The following is an 18054-nucleotide window of genomic DNA, read 5'->3' as shown; positions in this document are numbered from 1 at the left end:
AAAAAGTCACACACACATGAAATGAATGGGTTTAGCATAGATTGTGCATTCCTTTTTGGAAAAGGGGAAAGCTCTGTGGAGACTGAGCCAGAATAGCCAGTGATTCCCACCATCTCCCCAGCACATCTGAAGGTTTGGGGAATGTCTGATCATTTCTTGAAGGGCGATGCTTAATTTTTTTTCTCACTAGAGGATGAGTATTTGCATTGACAGCAGCATCAGCTTGTCTGAAAATTCTGCTTCCACCCCTGAAAGAGACATTAATTCTGTTCTGGTGCGCCAATGAGCACTGCAGGGTGTTATAGCAAAGTCAAACAAGGTCAGTGCCCAAAAAGGTTGTCTCAAGAAGGAATCCTCTTGGTATGTTTTTTACATTGGGAAAAAAATTAGACCGTGAGTACAGAAATTTTAAGAAGTCCCCACTTTGGGTTATTGCCAAGCTTAGACAATTCCTTTGTGGTGCTTCAATTTGAAACTGGCTTGCTCACTAAAAACACTGATACACCATAGTCAAGAATAGACACACAAAGTGGTTGAGGTAATATCTTGTATTAGACCAACTTCTGTTGGTGAGAGAGAGAAGCTTTCAAGCTCTCTCACCAACAGAAGTTGGTCCAATAAATATGTACTACTCTCACCCACCTTGTCTCTCTAGTATCCTGGGACTGACACAGCTACAACACTGCATATTCAATAATGTGACATTCAACAGGAAATTCTGACTCATCACATCATGTGGTTCATTTCCATCTTCTTCAGCTGCGACAAACCCACGTCTACAGTTAACAGAGTAGGGTAACCTATTTCCCAACATGTAGAGATCGTCACCCACATTGTGGGATTTGGATGGGATTCTGCGGGACCCAACAGAGCCACATTTAAGCATTTTCTACTCCTGCTAGCTGTTCTCCATCCTTCAGCTGCCTTGCACATGTAGCATCCACTGCTCCCTGAAGAGAATTGCCCATCAAAGGCACTAGGATGTCCACAAGTCAGTAAGAGGGCAGTAATGAAACATTACAGTAGTGGAATTAGAGATCCCTCTTCAAGGTGGTTAGGCCCAACATGTGTGTGTTTTCCTTTTTCTTTATCTGTCTGAAAATCTGTATTATTTAAACTAAATCAAAACCTAATCTCAACTTTTCAGTGCCAGCAGCCTAGGACATAATGAGAAACTCTACAACAACAAACCGGCACATGTGATGGGCAGGAAGCAAAAAATTTGTTGTAAGGAAATAAATGTGAGTTTCAAGATTCTAAAGGTCTATTATAAATAATGGTAAATAAAGAGTGTTAATCATGACAAAATTCCTTAACTGTGTCCATGTAAAGACGTGAGGGGAAAAAAGTGAGTGTGTCTATCCCTAAAAGCTGAATCACCAGAATCACTTGTTCTAAAGAGCAGCCCTTGCAGATAAAAGGAAAATAATGCAATGAAATCATACAAGTGAAAGAAGCACATCTGGAGGAAGTGTGTATAGTTGTGGAAGTATTAACTCAGTTTTAGGTTTCTTCAGGAACTGAGTGTAATCAGAACAAATGGAAGCAGTGCCCAATTTTATAACTTCAAAATTATCTGGATTTGGCTAACACTTTTATTCAGGAAGTCCCATTTGCCCAGAGTGCTGAACACAGAGAGAAGAGATGCAATGTGTTCCATCAGTGCTAATAAGTTCAAAAGAAGGATAGAGTTTGCACACCAATTTATGCCAATCAGTGAGAGTTTAGTGTACATCTGGGGTGTATGAGGGACAGGACCACAGCACCTACATCTCTTTCTAAAAACAAAAAAATTCAATAAAAATACTTGCGTTGCAGGAGGTGAAAGTACTCTGGCTTCTCAGTGGTGAGGGCAGCTATCACCAACACCATAGCATCATAGTCATCAGTCTTCTTATATGCTGATAGCGCTGCACAGAAGCGGCTGTAACTGTTTTTGTCCAAAGCATTTTTCAGATCATTGAGATATGTAGCCCTGACTAGCTCATGATGGTCCTGTCTGAGAGAGTATGATGCCTCTTCAGGGTCCTCCTTAGGGATATGGGTGTGGTTGTCTCCTGAGAGAGAACATACATTATCAACGCTTTGGGAAGCACAAACTAGCATTTTTAAGGGAGACATATAGTTTGGATTCTTGTACCCTGCCTGCATATTCTAGGAATCTGTTAAATCAATGGAAAATTAGCAAAAGCTACAACAGCCACAATGTGTGAGATCAGTACTAAAACAATGCCTTGTGTTTTCCCTTAGGCAGAAAGTAGCAATCTTCCAAATAGCTGTGCTAATAAACAGTGCTGGCATGCCAAGGAAGCAAGAAAAAAAGCTTAATTCATTTAACAAGCATAGGATTTATCCTCACCCAGGAAACAAAGTGAGAAAAAAATAACATTTGCCAAATAGGAAATCATCATCAAAAGGGAATAATTATTTCAAAATTTTAAAAAACACAGCACCATATGCAATAGAGAGTACAAACCTGATCAAGGTCAAAGCAGCTAACACCATTCTTTTAACCACATAATGAAGTGTATTTTGTTGCAGTCCAAAGGAGTGCTCTTTGATTGACAGGCCATTGTGCTGTCTACAGAAATAAAGCTGTGGTTTTTATTTCAGCACAATGCCAATTGACAGTTTCAAGTTCTTAAGTGGCCACAGGTTGACAAATAACTTTTAAAAACTTTTTTTTTTTAAACTGCAGAACAAAAATTGAAATGATCTTTGAAAAGGAAGGGACCCAACTCAGTTTCCTGAAGCGGGAGGGCGTGGAAAGAAGTGAATGTGGCTACAGAGCATGGTGGGAATTTTGTAAACAGTATCTTTTTACATCACTGCATATCCTGGAATCATCTGACACCCTCCCTCATAAGGAAACATTCTATTTAGGGGGTAACCTAGATAATAGAGAAATGTAGTAACTTTTTTTTAATACTGGGGACACGTGTATGAAAACTGGAGTTGTTTATTAATGGTTCTTCTATTCCAACTGCTTGTTTCCCCCAAAGCCTTGGAGCCATCAAACATTCCTATAATGTCACAGAGATCTATGAACTCAAGTGAGACTTAATCAACAGGAGATAACCATATCATGAAAACAATGATCCTGTTCTCATACAAATGTCCCTAAAAATACAGGAGAGAAGGAAATAGGAACCAAGAAAACTAGAATTGCTTCATAAATTAAATTCTTTTAAAGCTTTCCAAGAAATGTCAGCTGCTCTTTGCAGGACGATGATTACAAAGTCTTGAACTATTCTTTACTCTTTAAAATGCTGTACAATGTTAACATTTAACAGGTATAGTCACTGATTACTGCTAAGGACCACGTTCAGAGGGCAGTTAAAAAGGAGTTTAGCTTGCATGAGCTAAGCTTACAAGCAGCGATAGGAAGAGTTACCCTATTCATTTCTCCAAGAAATTCCCAGCTGATTTCAGGAATAGCACTTTAATCAGATCTACACTGAGCCACTGACGTTCAGAGATAAATGTTGCAGAAAATAAGGCCAGAGGGATAGGTGCAAAAAACACGACGCAACTACATTAATACATTTACTAATCTGCATTTCTGAAAAATATAAGCCTAACTTTTTGCTCTAGGCACATGCTGTGACGCTGAGGCCCATTTGTGGTTAGTACTCCGCGTCAGCAGGTCTGGTCAGGCCTGATGTACTCATCACACCTAGCACACTGTTGTTATAATCTGTATCTAAAAGGTGGCATGTTAGATATCATTGGAAAACTAACAACTCACTGATCGTTAAAATTCTTGCCTGATGATGCACAGGGTATGTATGAAAAGTTATGAATAGGTGCTAGAATTATATTCTTAAAAGGTGTTTGGCAAACAATGCACAAGCACAGTCTGCTTCAGACAAAGAAAGGTGGATTTATCTCAACATATGTATAAGCAATAAACTGAGCCATCCAACTAACAAGGGGAGGAGACTGCTAAAATGCAAGTTGTTCTTTTCCTGCACACCAGTGGGGGAGAAAGAGCATGGAGCTTCTTTCACCACCAGACTCCAATTTACCTTCCTCACAGCCTGAATAAACTTTACTTTGAGGTATAGCCTTCAAAATAATCTATTTTAAAGGTTTACTGGTCTATAAAGATAGGGGTGGGGAACTGAACCAACTGATTGTATACAATATTATTATATTATAAAAGTTTATAGAGTGAGGTCTTCTAAAAACTAATGACACTGATGATTAATGTCATCATGAAACATCTGTATTAACACTATAGGAGGAAATATTGATACTTAAATGATATTATGCTTTAAAGCCTGTGACAAAACAGGGAGAAACAGGTTCCCTTCCAGACAGGAAAAAAGGTATCTACCTATCTTCTATCTAAATTAAGCATGGTGCAATCAAAACAATGGAAGCCCTATTTCCATGCAGGGGAATGGGAAGCCCACAAGAAGGGAAGAACAGCATGAGGTTATCCTGTCTCTTGAAACAAGGTAACTGAACTTTGGAAGATAGAAGAGAAGGTTACTCCGTGTAGTAACGGAGGTTCTTCTTACTGTGGGTGCTCTATTTTAGGTGAATCTACGTGCCTGCACTTGTAATCAGAGGTTTTCAGTAGCAGCACCAGATTGAGGTCCCATAACGGAATGGGGGCTCGTATTACAGGGTAAAGGTTGTGAAGAGCCTTGAGAAAGTGTTTAGTGGTTGGGTGGGAGAAGATGGAGAACCTGTCCTCTTCATGGTGGAATGGCATGATTGCCTCTCCCAGAAAGGCCCGATCTGTTAAGTTCCAGTATATAGTCCAGTACCACTGGTAAAGTGGAAAAAGTTGCCATAATTTGTCTAGTTCGGTACCATGTATTGAATCCCTTCCATTTGTGTGGGTAAGCATGTTGAATAATAGGTGGTCTGCTGTTTAAGAGAACGTCCCTTACCTCCTCTGAACAGGTCATTTCACTGTCTCGAAGCCATGGAACAGCCCTGCCTTCAGGTGGAGCCTTGCCGGTGTGAGTGTTGAATGTTGTTTGTTTATTTGAAGACTTAGAGCCACTGTCTTTAGTGCCTCTTCTCAAGTCGATGCTTTGAGTAAGCAATCATCCAAATAGTGGAATATTATGGACCCCTTGTTGGCAGAGGTGGGCAGTCACTACCATAAGAACTTTTGAAAATAACCATGGAGCAGTGGATAATCTGACAGGAAGTACTTTGTACTGGTAATTATCTTTTCCCAGAACAAATCTGAGACACCTCCTGTGTGAAGGATGTATCATTAGGTGGAAATATATGTCCTGGAGGTCAAGGGCCGAGAACCAGCCCCCTTGTTCTAGTGCCGGAATTATCGTTGCTAGCGTGACCATCCTGAATTGTAGGGTCGTCACAAACTTGTTGAATCTTAAATCGAGAATGGGCCTCTATCCTCCAGTTGTTTTCTGGGTTAGAAAATAATGGGAGTAGAAACCCTTCCCTCTGTGTTGTGTTGGTACGGGTTCTACTGCGCCCAGGTGTATGAGATGGCTTAATTCCTGTTGTAGCAGATGTTTGTAAGAAGGGTCCCTGAAGAGGGATGGGGAGGGAGGGTGGATGAGGGGGATGGAGGTAAATTGGACGGAATAACCAGTCTCAATGATTTCTAGTACCCATTTGGTTGACGTGATGATCTGCCAAGCTGGGTGGAATGGGATCAGTCAGTCTCCAAATGGATGAGTAGTTGTGGATGGTTCCAACACTTGAAAATGTGGGAGGTATCTTGGGTCCTCGACCAAACCCTCAACCCCTGCTGTTTGGAGAGAGGTTGTTGAGACACAGAGGGCTCAGAAGGGAGTGGTCTCCGCCTCTGTGGGCCATACTGACTCTGAAGTTGGGAGTAGGGCGCGGATCTTGTTCTTTGCGCTGGGTAATACTTCTCTTGTTTTTAATTTTGGGAAGGTATATAAATGCCCAAGGATCTGAGGGTTCCCCAGGAGTGAAGTGACTCATCTATCTTGGATGCAAACAGCTTCGGGACCTCGAATGGAAAATCCTCGATGGCATATAGTACCACTTTGGGGAACCCAGTGAGGTGGTGCCAGGAAGCTTGTTACATTATCATGGATGTGGCAATGGAACGTGCTGCCGTGTCTGCCGAGTCCAGTGAGGCCTCTAAGGCAGTTCGAGCAAGAAGGTGGCCTTCTGAGATGGTTACTTCGAATTGCTCTTTTTTGTCCTTGGGTAGAAAAATAAATTTAGATATTTTTGAATAATTAGTGTAAATATATTTGGCCATCAATGCTTCAGAATTGGTAATCCCAAATTGTAGGGTTGCTGACGAGTAGGCCTTATGTCCAAAAAGTCTAAGCTCTTCCAGTCCATCATAAGGGGTGGTTCTGGAGTGATGTTGTCTGCCCCTTTGTTTCACAGCCTCTGCCACCAAAAGTGGCATCTCTGCAAGCGGCATGGAAACTTTTTAAAGACACCATAACAGAGGCTCAACTTAAATGTATACCCCAAATTTAAAAACATAGTAAGAGAAACAAAAAAGAGTCACCGTGGCTAAACAAAAAAGAAGAATTCCTTGAGGGGGTCAACAAGCATGTGGACAGGGGCGATCCAATGGATATAGTGTACTTAGATTTTCAGAAAGCCTTTGACAAGGTCCCTCACCAAAGGCTCTTAAGCAAAGTAAGCTGTCCTGGGATAAGAGGGAAGGTCCTCTCATGGATTGGTAACTGGCTAAAAGATAGGAAACAAAGGGAAAGAATAAATGGTCAGTTTTCAGAATGTAGAGAGGTAAATAGTGGTGTCCCCCATGGGTCTGTACTGGGACCAGTCCTATTCAACATATTCATAAATGATCTGGAAAAAGGAGTAAACAGTGAGGTGGCAAAATTTGCAGATGATACAAAACTACTCAAGATAGCTAAGTCACAGGCAGTCTGCAAAGAGCTACAAAAGGGTCTCTCAAAACTGGGTGACCAGGCAACAAAACAGCAGATGAAATTCAATGTTGATAAACGCAAAGTAATGCTCACTGGAAAACATAATCCCAACGATATATATATATATAAAATGATGGGGTCTAAATTAGCTGTTACCACTCAAGAAAGAGATCTTGGAGTCATTGTGGATAGTTCTCTGAAAACATCCGCTCAATGTGCAGTGGCAGTCAAAAAAGGGAACAGAATGTTGGGAATCATTAAGAAAGGGATAGATAATAAGACAAAAAATATCATATTGCTTCCATATAAATCCACGATATGCCCACATCTTGAATACTGTGCACCGATGTTGTTGCCCCCTCTCAAAAAAGATATATTGGAATTAGAATAGGTTCAGAAAAGGCCAGCAAAAATTATTAGGGGTATTAATGGCTTCCGTTTGAGGAGAGAGAAATAAGACTGGGACTTTTCGACTTGAAAAAGAGATGACTAAGGGGGGATATGATAGAGGTCTATAAAATCATGACTGATATGGAGAAAGTAAATAAAGAAGTGTTATTTACTCCTTCTCATAACACAAGAACTATGAAATTAATAGGGAGCAGGTTTAAAAACAAACAGAAGGAAGTATTTCTTCACACAACGCACAGTCAACCTGTGGAAGTCTTTGCCAGGGGATGTTGTGAAGACCAAGACTATAACAGGGCTCAAAAAAGAACAAGATAAATTCTTGGAGGACAGGTCCATCAGTCGCTATTAGTCAGGCTGGGCAGGGATGGCGTCCTAGCCTCTGTTTGCCAGAAGCTGGGAATGGGAGACAGGGATAGGTCACTTGATGATTACCTGTTCTGTTCATTCCCTCTGGGGCACCCGGCATTGACAACTGTCGGAAGACAGGATACTGGGCTAGATGGACCTTTGGTCTGACCCAGTATGGCCGTTCTTATGTTCTTAAGGCTGCACTGGTAGAAATGGCATGGGTAGTGGCATCCATGGGTGCCTGTACCAGCCTTGTTCCTTAAAGACTGGTACAGGTCCTGGATGATATTTATCGTGTTCTGGTAGACCTGGTCTAGTAGCTGCATGGATAGGCAAGGAATGATGGGAGGAGTAGATTTCACCTTCATCCTCATCACTAGATAAAGGAGGAGCTGATCTGGGTGGTGTAGTAAGATGGCTCGGTACCGAGGAGTGGAGATTCTGGTTGCGAGGAGACCAGAAGATCTTTGTGGTGGAGAAACAGTTGCAGTACTAACAGCACTGATACCAGAGAAAGTGTTGTTGGTGGTACCGATGCCTTTCGTGCGCTATGTACTGCAGAGCAGAAGGTGGTACCATCATCTGTAGTGTTGTCAAGATGCTTGGTGTTGCATGTTTGAGCAGCTCTGATGGTACTGAGGTCGGGAGTGTAGGTCTCCTCTTACTGCCTTTTTCTGAGCCAGCCTGCCTAGGTTCTTTTATTTGTGAGATACCCCTGGTACTGGATGGTTCCACGACCTCAGAGGTGAAGGTCTCTGTGCGGTCGGTATCGATGGGAACTATCAAGTCAGGGAACACCGCTTTTTGGCAGATTCTCGAGGAGGGGAAGTCAAAACTCGCTTCTTTGCCGCCTTCTTGGCAGAATGCTCCTTCCCCGGAGAGCGTGGAGAAGACCCTCTGTCAGATGCGACCGTAGGAAACCATTGCCCTGGAGGGGTCTGTGATCCCAGATTGGATGTGTAGCGTAAAACTTCTCCATCACAAGAAGTTTTAGCTGTAAGTCTCTCACCTTCCTGGCACAGGGTTTCAAGTTGTGGCAGTGGGCGCACTTTTGAAGTGTGTCTCGTCAAGGCAGCAGACACACTGTGAGTGCCCATCAGAGACGGGGAGTGAGGAACCGCAAGTGAGGCAATGTTTAAAACCCAGGAAGCTGGGCATGCCCCTCAAAGTATGGTTTCTCCCATGATGGAGGGTACCCATGCTACACCAAGGGGTGTCCTAACAACTGAAACTTAAATTCCTACGATAAGAAAAAAAGGTGGGTTTTTTAAAAGAAAATAAACAGGGAAGGGTAAGTAACGATGAACTAAGTACTAATATTAACTAACTACTGCTAACTAACCAACTAATATTGTAAAGTTAAAACCAGAGAAAGCTAAAGCACAGAAGTGCTGCTAAGTACGCCATCAAACCGAGGGCAGTAGAGAAGGAACTGAGCGGAGTTGGTCGCACAGCACTATGTAACTGACTTAGGCAGCGCAAGATGGGGACAGTGCTTGTGAGACCCAACCAGGCACTGCTGCTAAAAATCTCCGATTACAAGTGCAGAGGTGCAGATTCACCTTAAGTGGAGCACCCACAGGGACACTCCTTGAAGCAGCCGCCATCTTTGGCACCCATCACTAGACAGACAAGGTAACAAAGCTCTTGCAAGCTGAGAAAGATGGGTCCTTCAACCAAGGGGCGGGAGGGGTTCTGAAGTCTCTGAAAACTGAATATAGGTGAGAAATCTGCTTAGGCAATGATCCTTCACCTAGGAAGACAAGGGAAGCCAGAACCTTGTACTTCTGTGAAAGGTCCTGTCTGAGGGAAAGTCAGCCATGGTTGGGAAGAAGGAAGATCGTTGAGAGAAACCATCTTGAACAAAGTCTGTTCCTCGTTAGATTAAGTTTTAGACTTTTAGAGGTGTGTTTTCACTTTTACTTGCTTGTAACCATCTCTACTTTTATTCCTTTTAATTGGCACCACTTACTATCTCCATAAATGTGTTTTATTTTTACTATAAACCAACTCAGTGCTGTGTTTGAAGGAAAGGGTGTATTTACCCCAGTTAAGTTAATAAGTTGTGATCTGCTTTAAGAAACAAAATAACCTTATTATTTCTCTGAACTGTCCAGCAGAGGGCTGGACATTGTAGAGCACACATTTTTGGGAAAATCAGGGACTGGGAGCACACAGACACTCAGCGTGTGAGCTGCATGCTTGTTGCTGACTGTGAGCGTCTCAGGCTGGGAGCTACTGTACCAAGGCACTGTGAGGCCCTCAGGGTTACAGAGTAAAGGGTGACAACCTCTCACTGGTCTGGAGTGCACCCTGAACCCCATGGACACACATATTTACAAATAAAATACCACTACCAAAATATGAATACCCCTCAGCCTTTCCTTCCTAACCTTTATCACCTGGATCCATCAGCCCTCGCAGAGAGAGTGCTGATCACAACACATCATTCGTGTTGTTCTAGCCAGACCTTCAGCCACCCGCTGGCCAGGCTGTCAGTGGCACCTTCCTAACCAGCTTCATTTAACCCACCCCTCCTAAATTGCTCTCTTCTTGAAAGCCTGGAAAAACAGATGGGCTGCTGAGTGGCTGGAAGGTTAACGGTTCCTGTGCTCAGATCACGTTTCCCACCCTGGAGGAAATCAGGTGCAAAGACACACTCTTAACTCAAACTTCTGACTTTAGGTGGTTATACCGGCACATACACTTAATTGAAATCACGTGCTTGGTGTTTCATTTTATACAACACTAGCATATTTTAGAGGCCTCAAAATCCATTTCCACTCGACACAACTTATTGTTTGCTTGTATTGCCAAAGTACTTAAGATCCCCAATCATGCACGAGGCCCCCTTGCGCTAGGTGCTGTACAAACCGAACAAAAAGATGGCCTCTCCCCCAGACAGCTTACATTCTAACTGTAAGACAAGAAATCACAGATGGATATTGACAGACAACAGGGGAGCGCAAGAAAATAATCAAACAGGGAATCTGCATTGCTATTTTCTTTATGGAAAGCGTACCTGTTCTATTCAGCCCAGAGGTCAGGTGGGATCCTCCCTTGTTCAGGTGTAGCTGGGAGTTTAGCTGACTGGATGAACCCTCTGAGAATGCTGTTTTCTGCAGACACTGCTTTTCCCCTATTAAATTAAACTAGTCAGTGAACAGTGAACTTCTGAAGGCTGGGGAGCTTGGAAGATACGTGGAAAGCTGTTCATAGAACGATCAGAAACCTGGAATTTCCTAGTACCTCTCTCCTCAACTACTGCACCTGGAAACCACCAGGTGCATTTTTTTGGTGAAGAGAGGACCAGGAGGATGAATATCAACCCTCCCACCCCCATGATCCCCTCCTTCTGCAGTCACAAAGCTTTCCTGGGTTTCAGGATGGCATAGTCAAACCCTGTGTATTTTATCTAACTGTAATGAAAAACATCACACACACAGCAGGCATTGCCTTATTTGCAGTGTCTCACACTAAGAAGAACAAAGCCCCTCCAGATTGGCAGGATTTGTGTTTCAGCCTCCAGGTTAATTAACTTTCTGTTTAAAAAAAAAGTTAACAACACACACATGCTCTAACTTCCACCTTCTATATCTCATGGAGGGATACAGCTTACACAGTCCTGGAAATCAGTTGATGCAGATTTATTACCAGTGCTTTTGAGTTGATGGAAAACATCTATTAAAGCACTCAGCTATATGTGCCTCACCTGCCTTCTTGGCCAACACCTCTCTCTCCTCGCGCAGGAGGCTGTGCTCAGGTTTGTAGCCACAGCCCACTCCAGTCAGACTACAGCATGCTTCATCAAACTGCTTTTTATGCTGAGGTCGAACAAACTGGTAAAATTCTTTCATTAAAGAAAGAGGAAAGAAGTTAACACATGCAGTTTATACATCCCAACACACACAAAATTCCACAGACACCTGATGCTGGCAGGACTTGCAGTTCAGACACAAGGTAAAATTTTCAATCTGATTTAGGAGCCTAAAAGAAAAGGTGGGTGAGGTTAACATTTTTTATTGGACCAACTTCTGTTGGCGAGAGAGACAAGCTTTGGAGCCATACGAAGCACCTAATTTCCATTCTCAAAAGTGACTGAGGCACTTAAGAGACCAAATCCATTTACTCTCAATGAAATGCAGGCTCTTTCATGCCTAAGTCACTTTTGAAAATGGGACTTTGGTGCTTTTGAAAATTTTATCCTATGTCACAGTTGCACATATTTATAAAATGATATGGACTCACTGAAAAAACTCTGTTACTGCAGCTATTACTACTAAGTGCTTATATAGTACTTCTCACTTCTTGAGCTCAAAACACTTTACAAAAAGGTGAAGAAACTATGGCTTGGTCTACACTACAGAGATAGGTCGACCTAAGGCAGCTACACCACAATGCTGCTTCTATCAAAGTAAGTGGCCAGCTACATAGACATGAAGTGAGCTGTAGCTCACAAAAGCTTATGCTCAGATAAATTTCTTAGTCTCTAAGGTGCCACAAGTACTCCTTTTCTTTTTACATAGACATAGTAAATCCACCTCCATGAGAGGCATAGTGCTTATGTCAACGTACCTAGGGCGACAGTGTCCGTGTTAGCCAAGGGGGCTGACAGCTGGAGCCCTCCCCATCCCACCCCCGGAGCTGACAGGCCGAGCTGTCAGCAGGGCACAGGCTTAGAGCTGTTACTGCCTCCTGGTGATAGATTGCGGAGGGAGAGCCCAAGCCTAGCTGCTGCCCAGATTTGGGCTCTTCTCCCCCTCTCAGTCCCTCAACAGGAAGAGGCAGCAGGGACAGGGGGCTCGGGCTGTCCTCCCTCCTTCACTCCCAATTCCTCAAGAAGAGACAACAACAGGGCTCGCAGCTGTCAGCCCCAGCAATGGGGCTCACAGCAAGAGCTCTGCCTCCCGACGCCCGGCGCTGACAGCCCAGAGCCCAGCGGCTACCTCCTGGAGAAGGACTGGGGGGGAAAGGATCCCCCTGCAGGCTGACAGCAGGACCCAGAGCAGAAATGTGAAACAACAGCCGTGAAACTGACAAGAATGTCAATTTCACTGCTGGTAAGCTCCCTGCTGTGAAACTGAGCCCCCCTTGGGATCACAGCTGGGGCTGCCAGCACGGGGGCGGGGGGCTAACAGCTGTGAGCCCACACCAGGCTGACTGCTTGGGCTGTTGGGGTAGGGGTCGCAGCTGTGATCTCCGTGCCTACAGCTGAGGCTGTCAGCTTCTGGGCTGCTGGGCTCCAGCTGTCAGTGTCCCACAATGCCCCACTTCAGTCAGTGTAAACTCTCCTGGTGAGGATGTGCACTGCTGACATAAGGAGCAAGTACAGACATGAACTATTGTTTTAATTACTGCTGTGACTGTATGTCAACTTAATTTTATATAGTGTACAAGCCCTAAGGCAGAGAGAATGGTTAAGTCACATGCCCATGATCATACAGCAAGTCATCAGCAGACCGGGGAATAAAACCCAGGTTTCCCCACTCATAGTCCTGTGCCCTCAATTGCTTCCCTGACTAATCATGATGTTAGAAAAGTAAAAGAGCACAGGCTGGAGACTCCCTTAGACCAGTCATCTGTTCCCCTATTTCCCCTATTTCTGATTTAAAAAACAGTGAAGTGTGGGGGACATGAATGAACTATTAGTTAGGAAATCAAAAGTTGAAAAACCTGAGATTTACTGTAACATTGACTATTCTTATTGTGCTTGAAAAGGTTATTGTGTTTTGGAGAAAAGCAAGTGTAAGTGACAGCAACAGAGTCAGAATCAGCTGATAAGTGTTTTGGATTTAAAAGAATATTTTGTCCAAAGGAAAAAGAACCACAAAAACAAATAACTCGCTAGAGCATATGAGGAAGATATGAACATCATCAACTCAAATGTAAAGCACTGGAATTTAAAAAAATTCCACAGAAGACCTCTATTGCATCTTCCCAGAGCAGATTCTGCCTCTCACCATCATCTCAGTCACACATTCCTTCAAAACCACTAATTCTTGCTTTCAATTGACCTAAAATAGTAACTTCTCTTATTCACAGCAATGGCTAAGAAATCAAAGTTTCACAATGCTTAAAAATACATTGATACCAACTCTCATTCTGAGACATTAACAACAATCCAGGGCATGTTCTAGAACAATACAACATAATTTCTCATGGGCTGCCAGGACTCATGGGCTTCAGCCTTGTGCTATGCTGCAGGTGTATTATGATGCTATTATAATGTATGACATATTAAAAACAAATGCCAGTACAGGATTGATAGGTATTCAGCAGTGAGCCATGCTGGTCAGCTCACCAGCCTTCCTTTCCAGCTCCCTTTCCACAGTAGCTGCCCATATCATTTACCCACTACCCAACCAGCCAGTCCCCTCCCATTCCTGTTTTAAAAGCTGTTAAATAAGATCAGTAAAAAAACATGGAAATTCTAACATGAAAAACTTCAGCGTAGAATTAAGGTAGCTCAGGTCCACTTCCTATCAACACAATCATCAAAAATCAAGAAAATCATCTGTTAAACCAAAATTACTATCCATGCTAACCTCATAGTGACATGCTTTACACATCCCAATCACCATCATTACCCAACAAGACAGTCTCCACAGCTCTAATGTCACTTTCAATTCTAACATCAAACCACCCCAACGCACACAATCAATTTCTCACAATCACACAGTCTTAGGAAATATTATCTTAATCCAGATCTATGGTGGGACTATCGATATCAAAGTCTATACATGTATTAGCTGTGCATGAAAAGCATAAATTCCCTAACAATGTAAACTGTTGGTTTTATTTCATGTAACCAGAAGGCCTGTTTTAATATATAAGCTAACTTGTAATGGCTAGGTGGACTAATGTTTGTACAGCGCTTTGAAAATGTAAAGCCCTATAAAAATGCTAAGAATTATTAATGAATTTTTCTGCATTGTATTTCACATAGAAGTGCTTGCTTTGGGACAAGATCCCAAGAAAAATACCTGTGTCCCATAGGATACATTCAGGGAGACCACCATACCTCGCAGCAGGATATGCTTTTTCTGGTCCTCCATGAAAAGAGAGCTCATTTGTGATAACATGGCTTTGAAGTCATCAGTCCTCTTGTATTGCTGCAGAGCCTTTGAGAAGAGATCATAGTGTAACTGGCTCAGGGCTTGCTTTACTGTTGCAATGAACAATGTGGCCCTGGTCTTCTTTGGCTCAGCAGGGTCTGCTACTTTGTCAGCTTGCTGCAAAGAGGACACCAAAGTTTTTCGGTAAATGGGATGCATTGGAGAGATTAATTGAAATGGGAAGAAGTAAACCCAGGAACTTCGTTTCAACATACAGCACCTCAAGTAGATGCAGAACGGTCATCATCAATAAAGTTGACATGAGTTAACTACACAGCACAGAACATAATGCAGTGCTTCTTAGTGACTAACATCCTGTTAACTCCATTATAAGCAATGGTAGTTGCTCAGAAACGTGCATTACTAATGCACCATCTCCTGATAAACAAGTTTCAGTGCTGCAGAAGGGAACACAAACCCAGTTGTGTCCGTCTGCTGGAAATTCACAGCTCCCTGGGAGAATTTAGCCATCCTCTGTGTGTGCAAAGCATGGGTTCCGTGAAACAGATGGAACTTAGCTCATCTTGGTTACTTTAGGATGCTCACACACACACACACACGCAAGCAAGGCAATGAGATGAATCTAGCATTGTAAAACTTATTTCCTCAATCACGAAAAGCAGGGAATTTGAAAAATGTCCCAAACCAGCCATCTAAAAACAGTTATTTTGGAAGAGGAAGTTCTCCCAAAGGCCCCCCACTGAAAACTGGGATGATCCTTCCCTGCCTGTCCCGTGCTTCTCCACCGGATGGGATATCATTGCTGGTAGGGTTTAATGCAAGGATAGGCAAACTACGGCCCGTGAGCCAAATCTGACCCTCAAGCTCCCACTGGGTAGTGAGGTCTGGGGCTTGCCCTCCTCTGGCGCTCCAGCCAAGGAGCAGGGTCTGGGGCTGCTCCATGCGGCTCCCAGAAGCAGCGGTACGGCCCCCCTCCGGCTCCTACACGTAGGGGCAGCCAGGGCACTCCGCTCTGCACATTGCCCCCACCCCAAGAGCCGCCTCCGCAGCTCCCATTGGCTGGGAACCGCATCCAATGGGAGCTGCAGGGGCAGCGCCTGCGGACGAGGCAGCATGCAGAGCCGCTTGGCTGCACCTCCGTGTAGGAGCCAGAGAAGGGACATGCTGCTGCTTCTGGGAGCCACTTGAGATAAGCGCCATCTGGAGCTTGCACCTCTGAGCCTGCCTCTGCACCCAAACCCCCAGCCCCAGCCCTGATCCCCCTCCCTCCCTCCCAGCCCCTCGATCCCAGCCCAGAGCACCCTCCTACACCTCATCCCCAGCCCCCACACCCCCAACCGGAACCCTCACTCCCCCCCCGCACCCCATCCCCCTCCACATCCTGAACTCCTCATTTCTGGCCCCACCCCTGAGCCCTCACCCCGCCCCCCTCGTTCCCGCTCCCGCACTCCAACCCCAATTTTGTGAGCATTCATGGCCCGCCATACAATTTCTATTCCCAGATGTGGCCCTCAGGCCAAAAAGTTTGCCCACCCCTGGTTTAATGCTTGGCCATTGTAACTCCAGAATGGAAGCAGGAATTTCAGGAGACAGGCTTGTACTGCGGAACACAGTAGGGATTTTCCTAAGGATATAACTTATATTTCTGTTGGCAGTCCCCTAGTTATTCTATGACAGCAGCTGTATTAATTGGGTCTGAATCATAGTGTGCTCATAAATCAAAACAGAATGCCTGCAGTATATTTTAATATACCCCTTCCTCATAAGCCTTTCCCCATGGGTATATCCCTTAGGGCAACAAATGGTGACTCCTTGGGGAATTCCAATACCTGTGTATGCAACAGATTTCCCAGACTCTTATTATATATGCTCCTAAGACACCCATCCCTGTAACATCTGGGGTCATTCACATAAATTTAGATGTTCACCTGTTCCCTCCCTCAAGGAAGAGGAACAAACTCTAATCCCGTTCCTCACAGATTACTGGTGAGTGCTTTAGGGGAACTGAACTCTGGGTGGATTGCTTTCCAGGGCAGGCAGGCAGCCAGGTCCATTGCACAACTCTGTTCTTAGAAGGTCTGCCAAAAGAGATGAGTCTTGAATCACACCTTGAGGGCTACAAGACTGACTCATCATAATCTAGGTAGCTATGAATTCCACCGCTGAGGGCCCTCTGCTGAAAGCAACCTGCTTCCATTCCTGTTGGAGCCTGGATTCTGTCAGGCTCAGCATCCCTGAGCTCAACTGCCATGGTGGGATGTGGAGCAACAGGTGGTCATTTCAACAGTTAGTTCCTAATCCATTTCAGGCTTTGAAGATAAACATCAGTATCTTGAAAGGGCTCCAGAAATATACATAATCTGTGTATAGAGCTCATATCAGTTTGTTCTACCTTGCAGGCAGACAGCTGCATGATGAACCTACTGTAGTTTCTTGAGTCACCTTCAGAGTGCACTGCAATAGGTCAGCCCTGAGGTGACAAAAGCATGGCTCACTGTGGCTAAGCCTACATCTGTGAAACTAGCATGTAATCTCTCTGCCAGTCTCGGCTGGTCATGGATGACATCTGAGCCTCCATGAGCAGTGCAAAAGAACTGTGAGGTTGCCTGCCATCCTGAAATGGGCGAGACGATGGTCTCTACTAAATGGGCATTCAAAGCTCCAGGAAGAGCCTCAAAATACTTCACCCTTTCTACTGACATTAATTATCTCAGCCTATCCTCAACTGAGCCCAGTACTGTCTACACTTGATAAGGAGGAGAGAAAGTTAGGTGTCAATGGCACTGCAGTACCATCAATTCAGCCCCCCCCCACCTGAATATGCATTATAACGCAATCTTTAGTTACGTGATAGCTGCCTCCTTCACCACACACCCTTTCAAATGTCTGCACAAAAGAGGTAGAGGTCCTACAGTCACCCACCTTCACTACACAACCCTGATTCATTCCCAGACCATTGTCAATCCCTGTGCACTAAATGAGGTAGGAATCCTGTGGAAAAAATATTATGTAAGCATGTAATTAAAGACTGTATAATATAAAGCCTCTCGCAAGAGGGTCTAATTCAGATTTCACAAGCAACCTCAATGTGGGCATTCCCTACCAGCTGATTGCTTGACTTTGAAACCTTAATGTTCATTTAATGTGGCTTTTAAATGTAATTTCCTGGCTTTTTAAACTTAAAAATTGAAAAAACAAAACCAAAAATTCCACCATATGGAACCATATTGACTCTCACATGAGTCATCAGTAGGGTTAGGATCTTTAGACCCATAGCACAGTCCTCTATCACTCAAGCTAATTGAAATAACTAGTAGCAGAAGGTGGCTAATAAC

General features: G+C 43.9%; 1 protein-coding gene across 7 annotated transcripts in view; it reads right to left on the bottom strand.

Moving 5' to 3' along the window:
* RTEL1 (regulator of telomere elongation helicase 1) overlaps positions 1-18054 on the bottom strand; it is a 118017-nt gene that overhangs the window by 8494 nt on the left and 91469 nt on the right. For all 7 annotated transcript variants that reach the window (XM_077832237.1, XM_077832236.1, XM_077832240.1 and 4 more), the window contains 4 exons: positions 14665-14875; positions 11356-11493; positions 10666-10782; positions 1812-2057 (listed from right to left, as the gene is read on the bottom strand). In XM_077832237.1, the coding sequence (XP_077688363.1) occupies positions 1812-2057; positions 10666-10782; positions 11356-11493; positions 14665-14875 (712 nt within the window). The remainder of the gene's footprint in view (positions 1-1811; positions 2058-10665; positions 10783-11355; positions 11494-14664; positions 14876-18054) is intronic.

This window comes from Eretmochelys imbricata, chromosome 13 (genome assembly GCF_965152235.1).
Source record: "Eretmochelys imbricata isolate rEreImb1 chromosome 13, rEreImb1.hap1, whole genome shotgun sequence".
Lineage (NCBI taxonomy): Eukaryota > Metazoa > Chordata > Testudines > Cheloniidae > Eretmochelys > Eretmochelys imbricata.
Note: the sequence above shows the minus strand (reverse complement) of the source record. Positions and strands in the feature narration are given on the sequence as shown.